The sequence below is a fragment of the Balaenoptera borealis genome, assembly GCF_965194805.1.
Source record: "Balaenoptera borealis genome assembly, chromosome: 2".
Classification (NCBI taxonomy): domain Eukaryota; kingdom Metazoa; phylum Chordata; class Mammalia; order Artiodactyla; family Balaenopteridae; genus Balaenoptera; species Balaenoptera borealis.
In genome coordinates this window covers 61,237,759-61,258,889 of record NC_138867.1, presented here as the reverse complement: position 1 = coordinate 61,258,889, position 21,131 = coordinate 61,237,759, and the positions used below count along the sequence as shown (strand labels likewise).

At 41.5% G+C, this 21,131-nt stretch overlaps 2 protein-coding genes across 8 annotated transcripts in view; one reads left to right on the top strand and one right to left on the bottom strand.

Annotated features, from left to right (window-relative positions):
• The window catches only part of POC5 (POC5 centriolar protein), a 38,196-nt gene extending 26,721 nt beyond the window's left edge, over nt 1–11,475 (top strand). For all 7 annotated transcript variants that reach the window (XM_082377360.1, XM_082377361.1, XM_082377358.1 and 4 more), the window contains 3 exons: nt 1,161–1,444; nt 6,411–6,587; nt 8,876–11,475. In XM_082377360.1, coding sequence (XP_082233486.1) covers nt 1,161–1,444; nt 6,411–6,587; nt 8,876–9,019 — 605 coding nt within the window. In that variant the 3' untranslated portion in view covers nt 9,020–11,475. The remainder of the gene's footprint in view (nt 1–1,160; nt 1,445–6,410; nt 6,588–8,875) is intronic.
• Nucleotides 11,476–11,582: 107 nt separating this feature from the next.
• The window catches only part of ANKDD1B (ankyrin repeat and death domain containing 1B), a gene marked incomplete at its 5' end in the record, with an annotated part of 57,838 nt that continues 48,289 nt past the window's right edge, over nt 11,583–21,131 (bottom strand). Inside the window, 5 exon segments of the mRNA XM_082380428.1 lie at nt 11,583–12,481; nt 13,452–13,530; nt 13,532–13,579; nt 16,000–16,221; nt 20,249–20,344. Of these exon segments, the coding sequence (XP_082236554.1) occupies nt 12,420–12,481; nt 13,452–13,530; nt 13,532–13,579; nt 16,000–16,221; nt 20,249–20,344 (507 nt within the window). The 3' untranslated portion in view covers nt 11,583–12,419.

Here is a 21,131-nt window from a genome sequence, read left to right as displayed (position 1 = left end):
ATAGGGCTACATAATGCCCTCTATTCATATATTCTGAAACATCTCAGTGACTGAATATTGAAATCCTCACCCTGATGTTTGGTACCAGGAAGATATAGTCTTTTTTTTTTTTTTAATTTATATATTTTATTTATTTATTTTTGGCTATGTTGGGTCTTCGTTGATGCACACAGGCTTTCTCTAGTTGCGGTGAACAGGCTTCTTATTGCGGTGGCTTCTCTTGTCGCGGAGCACGGGCTCTAGGTGTGTGGGCTTCAGTAATTGTGGTGCACGGGCTCTGTAGTTGTGGCTCACGGGCTTAGTTGCTCCTGGACCAGGGATCGAACCCATGTCCCCTGCATTGGCAGGCGGATTCTTAACCACTGTGCCACCAGGGAAGCCCTGAAGATGTAGTCTTAAATGGAAATTTTAACCAAATTCTAATACTGGGGGGGGGGGGCAGAAATCTCGAATGGGACCCTTCATCCTGGCTTCTGGAAGCTGACGTTATTTATTCCTTTGATCTAAGATTAAGGTTCAGTTTTGAGAGAAGGTTTCTATATATGTGTCACTAAAATCAGCTAAGTGTGCAAATATGCTCTTAGTTCATGACATATAATCTACCTGCAAGAACTCATTTCTTTTACAGTATCAAAAGTAAAGATTTTAGTGTTACTTATTGATTTATTATTGTTTGCTGAAAAAAATCAAGAATTAAAAATACATTGGTTTTGTTAGGCTAAGAGCAATAGATGGTAAATGAAGAGGGTATGGTGATATCAGAAAATTATTCTAAAGATCTAAATACCAGGCCATTTATCAGGATAGTTGTATTAAATAATGCAAAGAACATAAATCTTTAGGCACAATGTGACCATATTATTATAGTGGTTGCAAGGTCCCAGCTGAGTACATAATTTCTTTTTTTACGTAAGAGCAAATCATTCATTAGCTTTCACATGTTGAAGGAACTGGTCTGAAGTCTTTAGTGGTTAATGCTGACATTAACCAGTTAACACTGACAAACTGCATTAACCGAACAGTGTTAACCTATCCAGTGTATGACACAGTTCTACGTTTCTGTTGGACCACATTTTAGAGATTATGTGTTTTCATTGTTAGGAAGATTAAAGTAATCTTAACTTGGAAGAGTGTTAATGGAATTAATTTGTGATTTATAGGGACAGACTTCACAAGTAATAAAAGGGAAGAGTGTGGTCCTGGTGTTCAAGGAAAAGAACATTCTTCTCATTTGGATCCTTCAGCTCCTCCGACGTCCTCAGCGGCTGCAGTGCCGCCGTCCCCGCCAGCGGCAGCCCTGGGAGCCACCTGCACTGCTGCCTTTCCCTCTGCTGCTTCCATCACTCCTGCCGGGGCTGCTTCCCCTTCCGCTGTTCACCTTCCTGTTTCTGCTCCTCGCGGCGCTGCACCGACAGCTACAGCTTCCGCTACACAGGAAGAAATGGTCAGTACAGTTAACTCAGGTGCCTATGTTGGGAAAAGGGTTCCAAACTTGTTTGTATATTGGCTATTTTGAACTCAGAACATATTTTCCCATGGAGAAAAAAGTCTATATGGTCTTTAGGCCAATCCACAGAAAATATTTAATACACAAAGTAGCTAAAATATGAATTTGTAATGAAAAGAATACCTGAAAATTCTATCACAGTAGTGATAATTAAACAAAAATGAAGAACTTTTTAATTTTAAAGGCAACTAGTGGGTATTTTCAAGGGCTTAGGAGGCTAATGGCTTTTTTGTATATTCTTATTTAACTACAGCTTCCCTTTTCCTGGATGCAGACATATTAACACTACTCTGTAGTGACTCCATCTTGATTAGGTTTTAAGTTTTCATTTATAATTGGAATGAAGATAGGAATTGTTCTTCCTAAAGTCACTAGCTGCTAATAGAGGAGTCCATAGAGGGGGAAGAGTACTGAATGAGGATGGTGTATTTGTAGGAGAATTTACCTGAAGTTAAATTAATCAAGCTATTAATATGCGTATTGTGGTTTTGACTTCTCAGCCTCCTGTTGTTAAACCTGTATTCTTCAGTGTCTCTCAAGTGAAGGGCACAGGGATACAGGCCAAGCTTATGAGACTCACCTCTGCAGGGCTTTTTTTTCCAAAAACCCTATGCCCTTCTTCCCTACTCTGGCTTGGATCTGGCACAAAGGCATGTACAGTTCTATAAAGGTGCTGGGATGATTCAGATTTGCTTGTCTCCCTCTCCTCCCTGACCCTAACCACTTACGTGAGAGGAAGGAAGATGGCAGAGTAGGTTTTAGGTCTTAATTAAGAGTTACAGGGACTTCCCTGGAGGTCCAGTGGTTAAGAATCCGCCTTCCAATGCAGGGAAAATGGGTTCGATCCCTGGTCGGGGAACTAAGATCTCTCATGCCATGGGGCAATTAAGCCCACGCGCCACAACTACTGAGCCCACGTGCCTCAACTAGAGAGACGCCTACGTGCCTCAGTGAAGATCCTGTGTGCCGCAACTAAGACCCAACGCAGCCAAAAAAAAAAAAAAAAAGAGTTAATGCAGGCCATTAGAAGGTGCCGTAGTGCTAGGCAGCTCTCTGCAGCTAAGGGACGCATTGAGTCAGCCAGACAATTGATCATCTGAAGTATTCCAGCCTTTTGCTTTTCTTTTTTTTTTTAATTTATTTTTGTCTGTGTTGGGTCTTTGTTGCTGCACACGGGCTTTCTCTAGTTGTGACAAGCGGGGGCTACTCTTTGTTGCGGTGCGTGGGCTTCTCATTGCGGTGGCTTCTCTTGTTGCAGAGCACGGGCTCTAGGCGCACGGGCTTCAGTAGTTGTGGCATGTGGGCTCAGTAGTTGTGGCGCATGGGCTTAGTTGCTCCGCGGCATGTGGGATCTTCCCAGACCAGGGCTCGAACCCATGTCCCCTGCGTTGGCAGGCGGATTCTTAACCACTGCACCACTGGGGAAGTCCCTTGAATTTCTGCCTTTTGGAAGCTACTAACTTTGGGGAAAAATATGTTGAGATCTGCTATTTTGCATTTCTTAAATATGACTTAAGAGAAATTTGAATGTGTGGGGGAGTTTTGATTTAGAAATAAGGCACTAAAATTCAACCCTGACATGCGTGCAAGCTGTGTTTATTTTTCATGATTACACATTTTGAAGTGTGATCCTATACTGATGATCTCATTTAAATAAAGACAGTGAGTATTTATTTAAATTTCTGGTTTGTCATTCATGTTGCATATCCAGATAACACATAGAGCTAGATTTTTCAAAATTCCCTTCTTAAAATATGACTACACCATTTGTACATCTGGGTTTATATCTGAATCTGAACATGCATAAGGAGAACTGAATGAATGAGTGTACTTACCACTTTATTTATTTTTTATTTTATTTTTTGAAACAATCTGGTCACCTGAGATAATTTTGAAGCCTTTGAAACCTGAAAAACACAATATCATATAGACAGCCCTTCTTCTTAACCCACCCCTCCAACTACATCCTGCTCCTTCAAAACAGACACCCATTCAATTTCATTCACATAAGTACAGCATTTAGGGTTAGAGAGAGAGAAAGGAGAATCACAAGTAAATCAATCTGTAAGTGCCATGCTAGTTTTCTTCCTTTCTTATTTAATACTCAGATTTACCTCAAATATGTCTTCTTGTTTTTAAAAAGAACCATATTGACAAAAGCAAAAACAAATACATTACTTGGATTACTTACCTTACATGAAACCATTATTGTTGGGAACAGGAAAAGAAGAGAGATTTGTGATCCAGGCCTGGCTATCTTTCTCTTCATTTGAATCACAGAGGCTTCCTATGAACATTCAAAACTTTTTCTAGTCTTCTTCAGTAATTTCCAGTAGCTAAAAGGAGGTGTGTGTGGAAAGTAAACTGCAGAGAATCAGGAGACAAATAACTGGAGAAGGGAGGATTACCATTCCAGTGAAAGAATATTTTCACCTGTAAAATTATTTCCTTTCTGCAGACATCATCAGTATGTTAAATAAAATATCAGAATTTCATGGTGGAAAATATTTTCAAAAAACCTATGTGCTCGCTTCGGCAGCACGTTTACTGAAAATACATGTATATTAGGCAGTTATACAAGCAAATGTACTATTGCAGTTCACAAAGTTGAACAATAGATGGCACTTTACTTTTTCTAACTCCATTTGAAATAATCGAGGGGTTTTAATTGGATTTTTAAGCTATTCAGTAAAGTTTCTCTTCTAACTTTGCTCTTCATCTGAACAGAAAGTGAAAGGCTAGCATTAGTCAGTTGGGCCTGATCTCCCTGTTTCATAAATGAGGAAATTGAGGCTTAGGGAGAGTAACTTGCCAGTGGACACAATTACTAATGCAACTGTAATTCAGACTTTGACAATCTGGCTTCAGAGCCCTGTACTCTCAACCAATAATCTGCATTGTTTCCATGTCAGATATTAAGATACAAATATTGGGGTTTTTTAAATAGGTCATTTCCCTTTTTTTTCTTACTCCTTTTGATTTTTGCCCAGCTAATGTAATTAGTTGATCATGAAAAAAAACAAATGAGTACCTGTATGTATTACTCCTGACGTGAATGTAATCTTTCTGGTGTACTGTCCAGTGGTCAGCAACAGAAACTGTAAAACCTGACATTACCTTTTGATATGATCATCTCGCTTTTTTTTTTTTTTAATTTTATTTATTTATTTATTTATTTATTTATTTATTTATTTATTTATTTATTTATTTATTTATTTATGGCTGTGTTGGGTCTTCGTTTCTGTGCGAGGGCTTTCTCTAGTTGCGGCAAGCGGGGGCCACTCTTCATCGTGGTGCGCGGGCCTCTCACTATCGCGGCCTCTCCTGTTGCGGAGAACAGGCTCCAGACGCACAGGCTCAGCAGTTGTGGCTCACGGGCCTAGTTGCTCCACGGCATGTGGGATCTTCCCAGACCAGGGCTCGAACCCGTGTCCCCTGCATTGGCAGGCAGACTCTCAACCACTGCGCCACCAGGGAAGCCCGATCATCTCGCTTTTTGCAATACATTCTACAAATAACTCTCAAAGGAAAAGGAAAATCCAGGAATTCCTTGGTGCTCCAGTGGTTAGGACTCTGTGCTTTCACTGCTGAGGGCCTGGGTTCCACCCCTGGTCGGGGAACTAAGATCCCACAAGCTGCGTGGTACAACCAAAAAAAAAAGAAAAATCCTTTTTTTTTTTTAAATTACAAAAATTTGCTATATATAATAGGAAAAGAACTGGGACAGTTAAACTGCAGTTTGTTGATATAAAAACTCTCATTAAAAATGATAGCTGGGGGGCTTCCCTGATGGCGCAGTGGTTAAGAATCCGCTTGCCAATGCAGGGGACACGGGTTCGAGCTCAGGTCCAGGAAGATCCCACATGCCGAAGAGCAACTAAGCCCGTGCGCCACAGCTACTGAGCCTGTGCTCTAGAGCCCGCGAGCCACAACTTCTGAGCCCGTGTGCCACAACTACTGAAGCCCGTGCGCCTAGAGCCCATGCTCCGCAACAAGAGAAGCCACCGCAGTGAGAAGCCCACGCACCGCAATGAAGAGCAGCCCCCACTCGCCGCAACTAGAGAAAGCCCGCGCGCAGCAACGAAGACCCAGCACAACCAAAAATAAATAAATTAAATTAAAAAAAAAAAAAGATAGCTGGTCTCATGTATAAAATTGATAACTAAGAAGAACCTGCTGTATAAAAATAAATAAAATTCAAAAATTCAAAAAGAAATGATAGCTGGTCTCTATTCATGAAAAAAAGTATATTAACAATGCCATAAGAAAAAGGGGAAGACACAAAAGCATATGAGTAATGATGATTTATCCATAAGGGTCAGAAATTCATAAAACAGATTAGCGGTTCAAGAATTAGGGATTGTTTGGGAAGGGAGATGAGTATGACTCTAAAGAAAGGACAGCACGAGGGAGAGCTTTGTGGTGATGGAATAGTTCTGTATCTTGATTGCAGTGATAGTTACAGGAATCTACACATGTGATAAAGTGACATAGATCTATACCCAGGCATCATTCCAACATCGCCTCCTGGTTTTGATATTGTAATTATACTGTAATTATATAAGATGTAATCATTGCAGGAAACTGGGTGAAGAATACACAGGACTTCTCTATGCTCTCTTTGCAACTTCCTATGAATCTATAATTATTTCAGAATAAAGTTTTAGAAGTTCCTAAAATCCTATAAAATAGTTGGTATACCAAGGTTAAAGGGGTGTTTGGGGTGCTTGGTTTTATGTTTTGCTTTTTGCCTTATTGTTTAAAAATTTTTCCCCATGTTAGAGTTGGTTGCATATACAATTATTTTAAGTGCCAGTGTATTTTCTTTATAAGTTATAGAAGCAAAAGTACCATAAATTTTGCCATGGGTTTTCTACCAACTGAATATTTCTTTGTTTTTTAGTATGGGCCCAGGGTTGTGACATCAGCACAACAGAAAGCTGGAAGAACAATCACAGCCCGGATCACAGGGAGATGTGATTTTGCTTCAAAAAATAGAATCAGTAGCAGTTTAGCTATAATGGGAGTTTCTCCTCCCATGAGCTCCGTCGTTGTGGAAAAACATCATCCGGTCACAGTGGTGAGTCTGCATTTGATAACTTCTTGTCAAAAAATCTTTTTCCTGAGAGTTGATAGACTAATAAACACTTAAATGACATGTTGAAGAGAAGATCAAAATCCATGACAACTGGTACTTGTTCTGCCTTTACTGTTACAGTCTTTATATACTTATAATTATCACACCTGCTTTAAATCTACCTTTCCTATTTCAGGAAATTAATTTCAGAAACATTGTTTCTTCTCAGTAGTATAAAAATTATTAAATACAATTAATCCAGTGTATTGATGGCCAAAACGGTAAAGTATATAAATGATTTCTCATTAATTAAAAAAAAAAAGACAAAAACTGTTTACTCATTAAGTGCTGTCCATGTAGCAGATTTTTTACTCTAAGAAACACCTACTTTTATGGTTTTTAATTTTTCCTCCTTTTTTTTATTTTTTGAAGTCTTCGTTTTCAAATATAATTGTCAACGTATTTCTAATTTGGAAAAAAATCAGGTTGCAATAGATTCATGTGATATAAAGGAAAGTACATGGAATTTAAGCAAAAAAAAAAAAAAACAAGAAAATCTGAGTTAGTGCCTCAGTTTCGCTACTTACTGCCTTTGTGATTGTGTACAAATCAAGTAAAATATTTGAGCCTCCATTTTTTCATGTGTAAAACGGGAGCAATAAGAGTACTTAGCTCCTAGAGTTATTGTCAGGATTCAGGATTAAATAAGATAACATGAAAATTAAATGAGATGTGTAAAGGCACTTTGTAAATTGTAAAGCTATAAGCAAATTTAACTTAATAAAAGTTACTAGAGAAGGATACACGGGATATCTCTGTGTTATTTCTTACAATCGCATATGAATCAACAATTGTCTCAAAAAGTTTAATTTCTAAAAGTTACAAGAACACATCCCTAAAGAGAAACAAGGATTGATTTTAAAAAAGAAGGCCTTTATATAAATTCTCAATGTTAAGCAACATTCCTGTCTGCTTAATATGTCAAAAAGATAAAAGGAATGATTTTAAATCCTTTTCTTTTCTGAACACTAGATTGTTACTAGATGATTAAGTCAAAAGAAGCTGGATTGATTGTTTAAATTTAGCTTCAGGTAAAGTGTGACCACAGTGAAGTGGCAGACTGAGATGGAGGTACCAAGTCCAAATGGAACACATCGAGGGTAGAGGATCATCTTAGCCTTCATAGGTTGGACAGCCTCTGAAAGTCCTTAGATGACTTCTCTACGTATTTTTGAAAATGTGAGATTAGGTATCAAAGATGAGAAGAAATTAACTCATTTCTATTTTTATCAGCACATATGATGTTTATAAAGGGATAGGGGGAGAGAGACTGTCCATTCATAAGGTAAGGGAGATATAAAGAGAGCACACATGTATTTATTTTTAATTCAGACAACCTGTTTTTTTGTACTGATTGGAATGATATTTTACAGAAGAAAAACCAAGGAACTAAAGACTTACAACCCCTGTTTCTGATATTTATCTCTCAAACTGCCCTTTATTTAGTATGTTCAATTACTCTTCAGTAATTGGGCACAAATTCAATAGCCATAAACTGCTTCCATTATTACGTACTTTGGATTGTGTAACAGGCACAGTGGCAGTCCTCTGTACTATTTTTATTTTTCATTTTATCCCAGGATCCTAAGAACTAGAACTACTAGAAACAGTTATTACTAATAAACCATTCATCAGATTTCTGACACTTGAGCTCCATCTGCTGGATAATTGCTTGCTCCTAGTGCTGCTTCATCCTGTGCCATGTTTTGTAGATCATGATGCCAGTGGTACCACGAATCTGTTTCTACAGGTTCTCTTGCCCGTCATCCCTAAGGAGAAATAGCTCTTTTGTCAGGGTCAGATTAGGTGGTTAGCAACTAAAATTGCATCCTAGTTGCAAGAATCTCTCCCATTGTGTAATGGTTATCCAGTTATTTATGTACAAAGAAACATTTACATAAAATACTTTAAGAAAAGAGGTTATTTCTCCTTTTCTTTAAAGAGAAAACCTTATTAAAGCAGAATCTGACATGAGGATCTTTGTTTCAAAAGATTCCATTCATTTATTTTAAGTAAAAGCTGTATCGTAGAGCTTTTGAAATACACAGTGAATGTTTTGATATAATATATATAATTTTACTTCAAGTATTTTAAAGATGACTTTTCTAAGTGGAAGACCCTAATAGGAATCTACATGTACTAATGTTTGTTGGGTTAAGTTATAGATAATGAAATGATATTTAGTATGTATAATTTTATTGAATTGTTGAAGCATATTTTTGCCTTTTCAGCAAACCATTCCGCAAGCTACTGCAGCAAAATATCCCCGGACCATTCACCCTGAAAGTAGTACCTCAGCTTCCAGATCTCTCGGAACCAGATCAACTCACACCCAGTCTCTCACAAGCATTCAGTCCATAAAAGTGGTTGACTAAAATGAATATGTTCCTATTGAGGTCGTTTAATTCTTCTGGCTTTACTAAGAATTAGAAGTCTTTAGTTTTTAAAATTTCATATTCTTAGAACATCATGGATACATCATGTTCATTTCCTCGAAATTACAAGAGACTTTTTCAAGCTGTACCGTCCTTTGTAACTGTATGTAGGATTATTTTAATGTTTTTTATATAAGCAATTAAGTAAAACTTTTTTAAATTAAAAAAGAAACTAGCCTTAATTTTTTTAATAGGTTCAACCTGTGACCGATTATATCATCAAAGTATATAAATCCTGTTTTTGCGGTGTTATTTCCAAAAGGCTAAATCATTTCCAATGTTACCAAGTAAACTTTGAGAGAGAACTTTACTAAAAAAATTATTTAAACTAATAGAAAGTAAGGTATTTTTATTTGAAAATTAAAAAAATAAAAGCCCAGAGTAATATCTTATCACAAAGTTTTTTTGTGACTTTAATATATTAGTCCTCATTTTTCTGGGGCTCTAACAATTAAAAATAGGGGGGGAATAGCAATACCTATGAATAATTTTTAATGTTAAAGGGAAGAAATATTTTACTAGCACAATAACAGAGTTACAGAAACACCAAAAAGAAATTTCCTATTGGGACTTCCCAGTCCAGTGGTTAAGACTTCTTCCAGTGCAGGGGGTGTGGGTTCGACCCCTGGTCGGGGAGCTAAGATCCCACATGCCTCGTGGCCAAAAAACCAAAACAGAAAACAGAAGCAATATTGTAACAAATTCAATAAAGACTTTAAAAATGGTCCACATCAAAAAAAATCTTTAAAAAAAAAAAAAAGAAATTTCCTGTTAGAATGATCCTATTTCAAATGTTCTTTCTTACCTTTTTGAAACTCTATAGCATTGAAATTTTTTTTGCTCTGAACATCCAAACATTGTCCTGTGATGGTACAGGCCTGGACAATTCAGCAAACCTTCACTGGATTTCCCAGTGAAGTCAATATGTCTTGGGTTTAACTTTGAAACAAATTAAAAAATTTAAAAACTGAAAAAAAAAGAAAAGTGGATTCTGAGGAACTTGTGAACAGCCTCAGTTTCCATATCTTTAACAGAAGTGGATGGTTTCAGCCTCTTTCAGTCTGAACATGACCTAGCCCTGTGCTCTAACTTTACTATTGGAAATAGTTTTTCTATTGCCTCATGTTGTAATAGGACATGAGAGAATCAATGTGAGACTGGCAAATATCCCATTTTCTTAAGGACACACCAAGGCTTTTTTGAACTATACAAGTATCTGGCTGTGTCTTCCTTCTTATGCAGCGCTTCTTTTGGGTTGTGGCCAGCTACCACTGGTGGCAGACAGCGCCTCTTGGGTTTCAATAAGCACAAATCAGCAGCACCTCATCTCCTGCTGCCGGTACCATGGGCATGCTCCTCCCCAGAGCGTCCCTGTCCACTCAGAGAGTCGAGATACCGGCAGGCTCCACTCATATGCAGCCTGGAATTAACATCCCATTGGGGTAAACAGATCAATTCTTACTTTCTCCCCATATGAATTGTCCTGAGATGCACTAGTCCATTCTTGAGGTCAAATAATCAGTTGTTCCTGATACCAAGTGTTGGCCCATTTGGTAAATCATGCTGGTCTTGGCTCTCCCTCCTTCCCCATCTCACTTCCTTTTTCCTTCACTCCTGCTTCCTTGGATCTACACTCCTGAAAAAAGCAGTTGCTCATAAACTTTGGTCTTGGGCTCTGCTTTTTAAGGAACTTACATGACAACTAGGAATGGTGTTCAGTAAGCGGCTTCCCTGGTGGCACAGTGGTTAAGAGTCCACCTGCCAATGCAGGGGACACGGGTTCGAGCTCTGGTGCGGGAAGATCCCACATGCCGCGGAGCAACTAAGCGCGTGCACCACAACTACTGAGCCTGGGCTCTAGAAGCCACCACAATGAGAAGCCCGCACACCACAACGAAGAGAATAGCCCCCGCTCGCCGCAACTAGAGAAAGCCCGTGCACAGCAACGAAGACCCAATGCAGCCAAAAATAAATAAATAAAATAAATTTAAATCACAGATCAATAGGTTTTTTTAAAAAAAAAAATATTGTAAGCATCTTTTAAGGCTTTATCTAAACTCTAGAAATTGTATATTGTCTACAGCACGAAGTAATTAGTGTTAGCCTAATTCAACTTAAATTCAACAATTAAAACAAGCAGTAAGAGTATGTAGTCATATTTGCTTATTATTGCATAAAGAGGTTACCCAGATTTTGAAGCAGAGTCAGTGGAAACTGGCCATACTGAAGAACAGGTGGGGACAATGCTTTTCACTAAATACCTTTCTAAAAACTTTTTATAATCATGTGAACATATTACCTGTTTTAAAATTAAGCTTACCATTCGCAATCAGCATGAGATGAAGATGTAGAACTATAAATTCATGATACAATAAATGGACTGACATTGCTCGTGATTTTATTTCTGGTCTTATAGACTTAGAGTCAGAATTTGATAATGGAGAGCCTTAAATTATAATGAACAGGTGCACATAAGCTGATAGAAATTGATACTTGATTTCATATTTCAGAACTTTCTCAGATTACAAAAATAATGTGTGGTTAATAGTTTAAAAAATATTGGAAAGTACCAAAAGTACAAAGATAATGAAAATCACCTGTAATTACATCACCAAGAGATTAAAAAACATTGGTGCATACACCTCTGGTCTTAAGTGATATATTACACATAGGTGTTATTTAAAGCCAACAGTAACTAAATTTCCAAAGCAAGTTTCTCTTATGAAATAGAAATAACCGTTAATCATTTCAATACTATGGATATGAGCTTAGGCATTTCACAGGCATTCTCCCTTCATCATCACCTCAGTATTATAGAAGAGATAGACCTCTCCCCAATCCTATAGAGAAGGAAACTAAAGATCTGAGAACTTGAATGTTAGCATGCCCAAAGGCTCACAGCTAATAAATGGCAAAACCATGATTCAAAACCATGTCTGTCTATTCTAAAACCCTGGGTTTTTTCATTTACCATAATGTTCCCACCATCATAATTTTTTAAAACATGATATACAAAATCCTAGGTTATTCTATCACTAGATATGTTATCACATATTATGTTGCATCAAATGACAGAAATGGGAAAATCATACACAACTTGCCTTAAGCAAAACCAAAAAAATTGACTTTTCAGTGGTTGGAAAGTGTAATACCATTTTTTCATCTGTTAGAGAATCCTGTCACTGCCATCTTCACAGTTGAAAGGAAAATCAATACTACTGTTGGAAGAACTTTATGGGGAAGTTCTTTATTCTTAAAGGAAGAACTTTATTTCAAGAACTGAATTTAAGAGGACTGAATACTGAATGGAAAATCATTTAAATACAATTTCTTTAGGCATTTATGAAACTGCACATTTCTTGGGCCTTGAGTCAGTTTCACTTTTAAACTGACGAGTCTTTTCTGGAAAAAAATGAGATAACATGATTAATAGCTAACATTTATGAAGCACTTGGCTACATGTCAGGCACCATTAATCCCACAACAGCCCTTTGACACAGACACTTTCCTAGTTAATAACTGAGAATGCCGGCAGAGCGAGTTCTGTACAGAACTGGCTCAAAATCACAGCCCATTATTTGTTGGAGTTCAGCTATAAGCTCACACGGTCTCACTCCGGAGCACACGCCCTCACCCACTGCAGTGGGCTGCCTCTCAGCCTTCCCTGAGAGTTCTTGTGGACACTCTTTCATAGAAGTGAATAAGTTCAAAACTGAGGGAACAAACCCAGAGCTAGGAGGATAATGTCATGGAAGGTAGGCATAATCCATGCACTATTCCTCGTACCTACCACTGCTTGAAACTGAATATCGGATCCGTGATCTGATGTGCATTTATGTTCTCAGTTTCAGGTAAAACTACACCGGTGAAAATAATGATGATAAGTTTCCAAAGCATCTTCCCTGACAGTATGGTCTTTGGCAGAGTGATTTTTAGCAGTAATCCCAGCTGGCAAAGTAATTGCCTGTCTGCTCTTTTCTCTCAGCACAGAAATAACTTTTTCAAACATACTAACTTGCAGAGTTCCCAAGAGGAACAGGCATGTTGAGCAAGACAATTCTCAGTTGTAGAGCTCTGTCCTATAAGATGGTTTAGCACTCCTGCTCCCGTCCTCCCACCCGCACCCCTCCCACACACACACACACACACACACACACAAAAGTGCTCCTACACTTTTCAAGTGCCCAGCAGGGAATGACACTGAGAACCACCAGGCTAACAACAGGACCAGTGCTGATTAAGTCACCATAGGAGAAGCTGCATGTTCTGACACCAAGCTGGGACTGCTGTGGCTCAGGGGAGCACTTTTGCCGACCGTCCCCTACCATTTTAAGAGAGCGGAAGTTCCCATCTGTTGAAAACGGTAACTCACCAGCTAGTTCTGAGAAGCCCGCGCACACCAGCTCTTCGTACAGGTGCTTGACCGGCGTGGCCTGTGTCACCAGGGCCCCCGTGCAGCCAGATGAGCAGAGCCCCGTGGCCGTGTTCATGGAAGCTCTCCTCCCCCGTGGCAAGCACAAAGGGCAGACGCTGACTCCTCCTTACTGTGAACTCAGTTCTAACGCAAGTTCCATATGACTGTGGTTGCATGTTCATTCCTCCCCTGGCAGCTGTGAGATAAGAAGCCCAGTGGATGAAAGCCCTTCCAGTCACCTCACTGGTACTTCTAGGGGGACCAGAGTTTGGAGTCTCTCAGCACTTGCCACGCACCTGCTGTGCTTAACACAGACGAAAGCTGAAGATGAGAGAGGGGAGGGACAATCTTAAAGAGATGTGGAGCTTTTCTTCAACGTTCAGGTGGCACTGCTAGAGGCTAGCACTTCTCAAACTTAACATGCGCAATCCACCTGAGGGTCTTGTTAGAGTGAAGATGCTGGTTCAGCCAGTCTGGGTTGAGGATCTGCAGGTGAGTAAGCTCCCAGGTCCTGCTGCTGCTGCCGCCCGTGAACCACACCCTAAGCAGCCAGCATGCACCCACCTGCCGGTCCAGCTTCCAGGAAACTCCTCTGGTGGAAGTCTGCAACCCCTGGCCAGGCCAGGGCTCTTCACGGGGCAGATCTCACTAGACGCCTAACCCCTGAGAGGTGTTGGGGGAAGTGCTGGGATACGGAGATGGGAACCGTGGTCACTTGCGGCTGGAGGTCACAGTTACAAACCCGTGCCAGGTTCCTAGCTCTGCCAGATGCCGAGATGAGGAGGGCCTGAGCTATGGGGAGGAAATCCGCTGCACAGACTGTTAGAGGGGCAGGCGTTTCAGGGAGAACAAACTATATGCATGAAGAATGTACTCCTAGGGACTTCCCTCGTGGTCCAGTGGTTAAGACTCTGCGCTCCCAGTGCAGGGGGCCTAGGTTCGATCCCTGGTCAGGGAACTAGATCCCACAAGCTGCAACTAAAGAGCCCACATGCCACAACTAAATAGCCTACACTCGGCCACAGAGATCCCGCACACAGCAACAAAGACCCGGCGCAGCCGAATTAAAAAAAAAAAAAAAAAAAAAGTACTCCTAGGTGAATCCAGTTCCTTTCTTAAATCTTGCCGCTACCAGACTAATTTTTCTTAATTACCATTATCAATGTGTCATTCTTTTGCTCAAAAGCCCACCAACTCCATTGTGCCAGTAGCATAACCCAGGGTTACAATGTAATTGGATTGTGAATGTTACTATTATCATGCCAACTAGATTATCAATTCCATCAAACATGCACCATGGCTTACAGAGCTGATGTATCTTCCCCTGGCACAGCTAAACACACTCTAGGCCTCCATAATATGTGAATGAAACACATCAAAACTCCCCTTATCCTGATGGCAAGTACTCTGAAAGCACACTACGTTTCCAAATCAATTTTTTAGGTCAAGAGAAATCTCCAGAAGGCAACTCCATTTTCCTAAAGACTTCACAGAACACTATGTGCCTAATTAGCAACAAGGAGAAATCTTAACAACAGAAAAGAAATCTTTTTAGAAACTGTAGTCAATATTCAACATTTTCAATGCATTATCTTCCATTTTTTCACGTGAAAATGTATCCTTAGAATTAGCAATAAAAGTGTCATAATTTACTTGTGTGTGGTATAAGTAGCATGTGCCCATGGGCTGTGGTTCTGCTATCCCCAATCCCAGGCAATCAATAATGCGATCACCCCCTGAGCATGGGACTCGTTCACATCTCATGACAGCCATGTAAGGACAGTGCTCTGAATAAAAAGTTTTGCCAAGAAAAGTCTTTGCTTCTTTGTTTTTAAAGCTAATTAGTTGATAATGCAAACAAGCTTTCTGTATTTCCTAGGTTTGGGTCAAATCATAAAAAAGCAAAGCTAAGGACTCCGACCTCACTAATTCTGACAGCTGGAGTCTGGCTGAAATGATTCCATGGCTTGGAATCCTCTAACCAAGAGAGCCATGGGTCTCTATCCCACACGTCTCTCATGGGACACCTGGTCTCACCAAGGCCATGACCTACAAGAACCCCTTGCCCCAGGCCTGGTTTAAGGGATTCCTTCCTGGTGTGGAAGCCCTAAACAGTAAGTCTCTTGTTAGGGAATGAATCAGTTCACCCCAGGATGATCTCAAGGAACTCCAGAAATCAGGTGGCTTCCCAGTGACAAGCCAACTGTTAAACCCTTGCTTCCTTCGTGCCCAATTCAGTTGGGAACCTTAATTTCCTTCTAGGCTAAATGCCACCTTTTCAATATGGCTCAATAAAAGTAATCATCCTTTGCAAACTTCAGTCTACTGCAGGTTCCCATGAGTACTAGCAGTCTGCAAGGTTCCCAATCACCTCTGTGGTCCTAAGCTAACTGTCCCCACTCCTGGGCCCCTGCAGTCTGTTGCCTATCAAGAGCACTGGACACCCACTTGGAAGATGGGCACCAGTAAGGATGGCTCTTCCTAATACCGAATGCCTCCTGCCCACATCTCCTGGGCCATGCTGACCTGACCACTGCTCCTCGATGGCTCTGATCTGGGCGTCTGTAAAGTTCCACAAATGGGCCAGCCTCTGCCACTCGTTGGCCTTCCGCTGACGGTAAGCCAGGTGCCAGCGGAGACTGCAAATGTGCCTGGTCTCCTGACTGTGATCTTGCTTGAACGTCAGAGTAAAGCTGGTTGATGGGTCCTTGATGTTCTCACCATGCTCCTAGATTGAAGGTAATTGTATCAGATGATTTCAGACATTTTCTGCTGATTGCCTTATTTCAGAGTATATACATATATATTTTTTCAGATGTAACCCATAGAGTGGTAACTGAGACTATGTTTTCAATATTAACTATAACTGGATCATTTTTTTGTCATCCAAGATAGAGACAAATGTCTGAAATAGAAAGCTGGAGTCTGGACTTCCCTGGTGGTGCAGTGGTTAAGAATCCGCCTGCCAATGCAGGGGACACGGGTTCGAGCCCTGGTCTGGGAAGATCCCACATGCCGCGGAGCAACTAAGCCCGAGTGCCACAACTACTGAGCCTGTGCTCTAGAGCCCGTGAGCCACAACTATTGAGCCCACGTGCCTAGAGCTTGTGCTCCACAACAAGGAGAAGCCACCGCAATGAGAAGCCCGCAACCGCAACAAAGAGTAGCCCCCTCTCGCCGCAACTAGAGAAAGCCCCTGCACAGCAATGAAGATCCAATGCAGCCAATTAATTAATTAATTAATTAAAAAAAAAAAAAAGAAAGCTGGAGTCTGTCTGACACAGGAAATGTGAGGGATTTTGCCATGCTGTATTGCCTGCCTCTATCCCAGCCTGCTTACCACCCCAAAAGAAAACAGAGGGGGTATGTTGACTACAGAAACGTCACAACAACAAATGCATCTTTAAAGGTGTTACTTTCAACCATATCCCTTTTTCTTCTTTGGGGTGTTTGATTTTCTCACATCAAAGTTTCAGTGGGGCCCAGATTGGATGTATTCTTGATGAGACCCCATAGCTGATCCCTCCATACATCCTGCTCTCTGGTGACTGGGAGGAGAGCAGATGAGCATCCTAACTCTGGGGGCCGAGCAGTGGAGAACACAGGCTCCAGATCATTTTGTATTACAGCCCTGCAGCAGGCTCAGCCCAGGAGCACCGTGCCTGGATTGATTCTTGTTTTCTGATTTGTCAAAGATTCCTTTTGTCCCTTTTTAAGAATCCACCCAAAAAACTCACAAAAAACAAAAAAGAATCCACCAGAGTTCTATAGAATCCAACCAAAACAACTGAGAAAATCTCAAAGTGAAAGCAGGGGTCATGGCTTCCTATGGCTGCCCTTGTCATACACATGCCAGCAGGGCTCCAGACAAGCCTTCCTCTGGACAGTGGGGATAAGGGACACGCAGGACACAGAGCCCTCCAAGAGGTTTGGGACTTCCTATCTATTCTCCTTTCCTCTTTTACAGATAGTGAATTTTATCTTTATCTTTCATTTAAATAAAAGTGAGTCAGTGAAAGGTACTCTGAACAGCCATACAGGAGTCAATGCTGGGGCAGGGAGTGGACTAAAGGGATATGGGGACCTGGTTTTGGAACCCTATGAGAAGAACGTGGCGAGGCTGGTGCCCCAGCCACCAGCAGGGACCGGCCTGCACCCTCACAGCATCAGTGACCTCCTCCGGAAGGCCTACAGTCTCCTGGGAAACTTGGCCAAGGAGAACAGCAAGACCGTTCTCCGATATCTGGACTTTGTGAACAGAAGTTGGAATAGGAATGGGAGGAGTTCATTTCCCATAATTTTTTCAGGGTCTTCTTCACCCCAGCCTTGCTCTACTCCCACAGTGCCTGGCCCCCAGGAAATCCTAAAAGAGGTAAAGCCGAGGGTGGGAGATCCAGAAACTTAGGAGCTGTGGGCACTGCCCTTTTTCCTTTTCTCCTCGTTCCATCTCCTGAAAATGTTAAATCCAAGGAGATTAAAACCCCAAACACCACCAGTTAAAGGGAAGAATACAAAATGCCTCTGCTTTCAACTCCGCATTACAGCATTTTTATTTCTTTGAGAAACATGCCTGCTTTGTGCGTTCCAGGATTGGCCTGGGCAGTCCTTCAGGCTTCCACAGAAAGGGCCAGGGATTTGGAAAGCCCAGGTCTTTTTCAACAGTCAGTGGAAGCATTAATAACTTGTCTGCAAAGCACTGAACTATTTGCAGGAATAATATAAGCCAGAACTGGAGGAAATTAAAATAGCATAAGCCACGATTGTAGGAAGCTCCCATTTACCTCTGAACCATTGAATTTATTTTTTTAATATAAATTTATTTATTTTATTATTTATTTATTTATTTATTTTGGCTGCCTTGGGTCTCTTGTTGCTGCGCACGGGCTTTCTCTAGTTGCAGTGAGCAGGGGCTACTCTTCGTTGTGGTGCACGGGCTTCTCATTGCGGTGGCTTCTCTTGTTGCGGAGCACGGGCTCTAGGCACGCGTGCTTCAGTAGTTGTGGCACGCGGGCTCAGTAGTCGTGGCTCGCTGGCTCTAGAGTGCAGGCTCAGTAGTTGTGGTGCACTAGCTTAGTTGCTCTGAGGCATGTGGGATCTTCCCGGACCAGGGCTCGAACCCATGTCCCCTGCATTGGCAGGCGGATTCTTTACCACTGCGCTACCAAGGAAGCCCTGAACCATTGAATTTAATGATGGATGATTAGGTGGTTAGGTAGATGGGTAAATGGATATGAGAGGGGAAATTCCAATCATCTTTTTAATCTTTTCATTAGGAACCATTTTATATAAGGCCAGGATATAAACTTGTTTAATAACAAAGGGAATTTTAAATAATAAATAACAATAAATATATTTGGTTAAAAAAATTTTTTAAGGCTGTATATTAAAAAAACAAGTCTTCTTCCCACTCCAGATCTCAGGGTCCCAGTTGTCACCAGAGTTAACAAATCATAGCATTTCTGGGGGTCTGCTTCAGCTACATGTATGCATTATTTATGATTTTCAAAGTTCATCCAACTCTCACATCTTAAGATTTGTTAGGAAAGAGGGCTTATTCATCTGGTGGAAAAATAATTTATTCTCATCTAGGAAAAAGAATCTAAAAATGCTAAGAGGAATTATAAATAGAACCAATGAATATTCCTATTTTTAAAGAAAACGTGAAAACAAAGACGGAACTTGGGAAAGTGATCCTCAGTAAAATACAGTGATGATCTAAGAAAACGAGAGTGAGGCTAGGACAAAGAGGAAGAGGAAAAAGAAGAGAGACTAGAAATCAGAGGAGAAAGGAGAGTGATTAAACAGAATTCTAATTGTCAAATGTTATTTTGTTTTGTTTTGCCCTACAGGCAAATAAGAAAAGTCGGGGGAGGATAGTGTGGCCTTTAAACTGATCCCCATATACCAGGACTACTGAGCCAATTAAACAGTACTGTGATCAAGGAGGCAAATCAATGCCCCTTAAGGATTTAAGGGACATTTCTCAGGATTGGCAAATTAGACAACAGTCCGGGCTTAAGGCTCCTCAGGGGTAGACATGTGAGGGACTAGGACCTAAATTCTGGCTCCAGCCTATTGGACCAGAGTGGACATTCAGTCTAGGACAGCAGCAGAGGGTGGTGTCTGGTGATGAAATTCCTGCCCGAGGGCATAGACTTGAATCTTGGAGGGGAGGGCATTCTACTGAGAAGCTGCGTGAGTGGCAGCTATCAGAGGGAGTACTGATGAAAGAAGACAGAAGGAATGTCTTGGAGACAAGTTTTTGTATTCTCAAGATGAATAAGGTTTTCGTGACCATCGCAGAATACTTGAGTGCTGGGTAGCTGGCACAGCGGTATGTGGAAAACTGCAAAACCCTAAATATGAACTTCCTTACCACTCAGTAGAATGCGAGTCTCAGAGCTTCCAGAAGGGACCATAGCCAGAGACTCCATGACAGCAGGCACAGCCAGCAGCCAACCACCCGGGGCATGCATGCCAGGCTCCTTAGAGCCAACGTGGACTGGCCTGCTTGGCCCAACTGAGCTCTGCACACTTCAGTTGCAACCACTGGTGCTGACAAAGGATGGAGGGGAAGAGAGGCAGCTGTCCACGCCGCAAATTGGACAGCACAGGACAGAAGGGACAGCTATAACACACTAACCAGGGCCCTGCCCACTAGAGCAGAAAAAAGAATTACACAGATCCCACCCTGCCCTGTAAGAAGAGGGGGCTGCAGAAGAGGCCCTCACTGAGCTGAATTCGGCCCTCCTTACCTCTCTCCAGGCGTAGCACCTCTTGGCTTTAATGAGCGTGTCCACGATGAGGCTGCAGTTGCTCCTGGCGGCCACAGCCAGGGCAGCCTTCCCTTGCTAAAAGCCAAAAATCAAAGAGTCAGGCAATGCGGCCTACTGGTTAGGAGCTCTAGCTTCGGAACAAGGGGGCCTGGATTCAAATCTTGATCCTACTGCTTCCTTGCAGGGCAAATTTGGGCCAGTCCTCAGCTTCCCTAGGTCTCCATAACTACCCCTCTGTGTAGTGGTGAGGGGCAAGTGTGATAACTCGTATAGGGTCCTTAGGACTGTGTGTGGCACAGTCTAGGGCTGTGTGTGGTAATCGTCTAAGAGATGCTAGATATTGATAGTGTCAGGTGCTGTGTCAATGGGGCAGGGGGAAGGATTTGGGCTTAGGCACCCAACATCAACAGGTAACGTTCTACACTTGCTCTATCAATGAGAACCCAAGCATTTCTCCAAGACCCGCAGGGTCTCCCTGGCTCACTGCACTGTGAAGTCCTCAGCAAATAACGTAATCATACGTTTTTCTCCTCCAAAGTCTGACCCCACCTGTGGCAGAGGCTTTAGTCAGTGTCCCATGCCCCACCCACCATAAATAGCCTTTTTCTTCTAAAAGAGACCTCCTGATTTTAGCTGGGCACTTGGCCACCCCGAACATTTCCTGGTCTCCCTTACCCTTGGGTATGTGAACTAAGTTCTGGCCAATGGTATGTAAATGGAAGCAGCACATGCAACTTCTGGGAAGTTTCTTTGAAAGAAACTTCAAAGTTTCCTCCTCCCCCAGTGGAATGCTTGCATGATGGTAGGAGCCTGAACAGCCACTTTAGATCAAGAAGTGAAAGCCATGTGTTGAGGAGGGCAG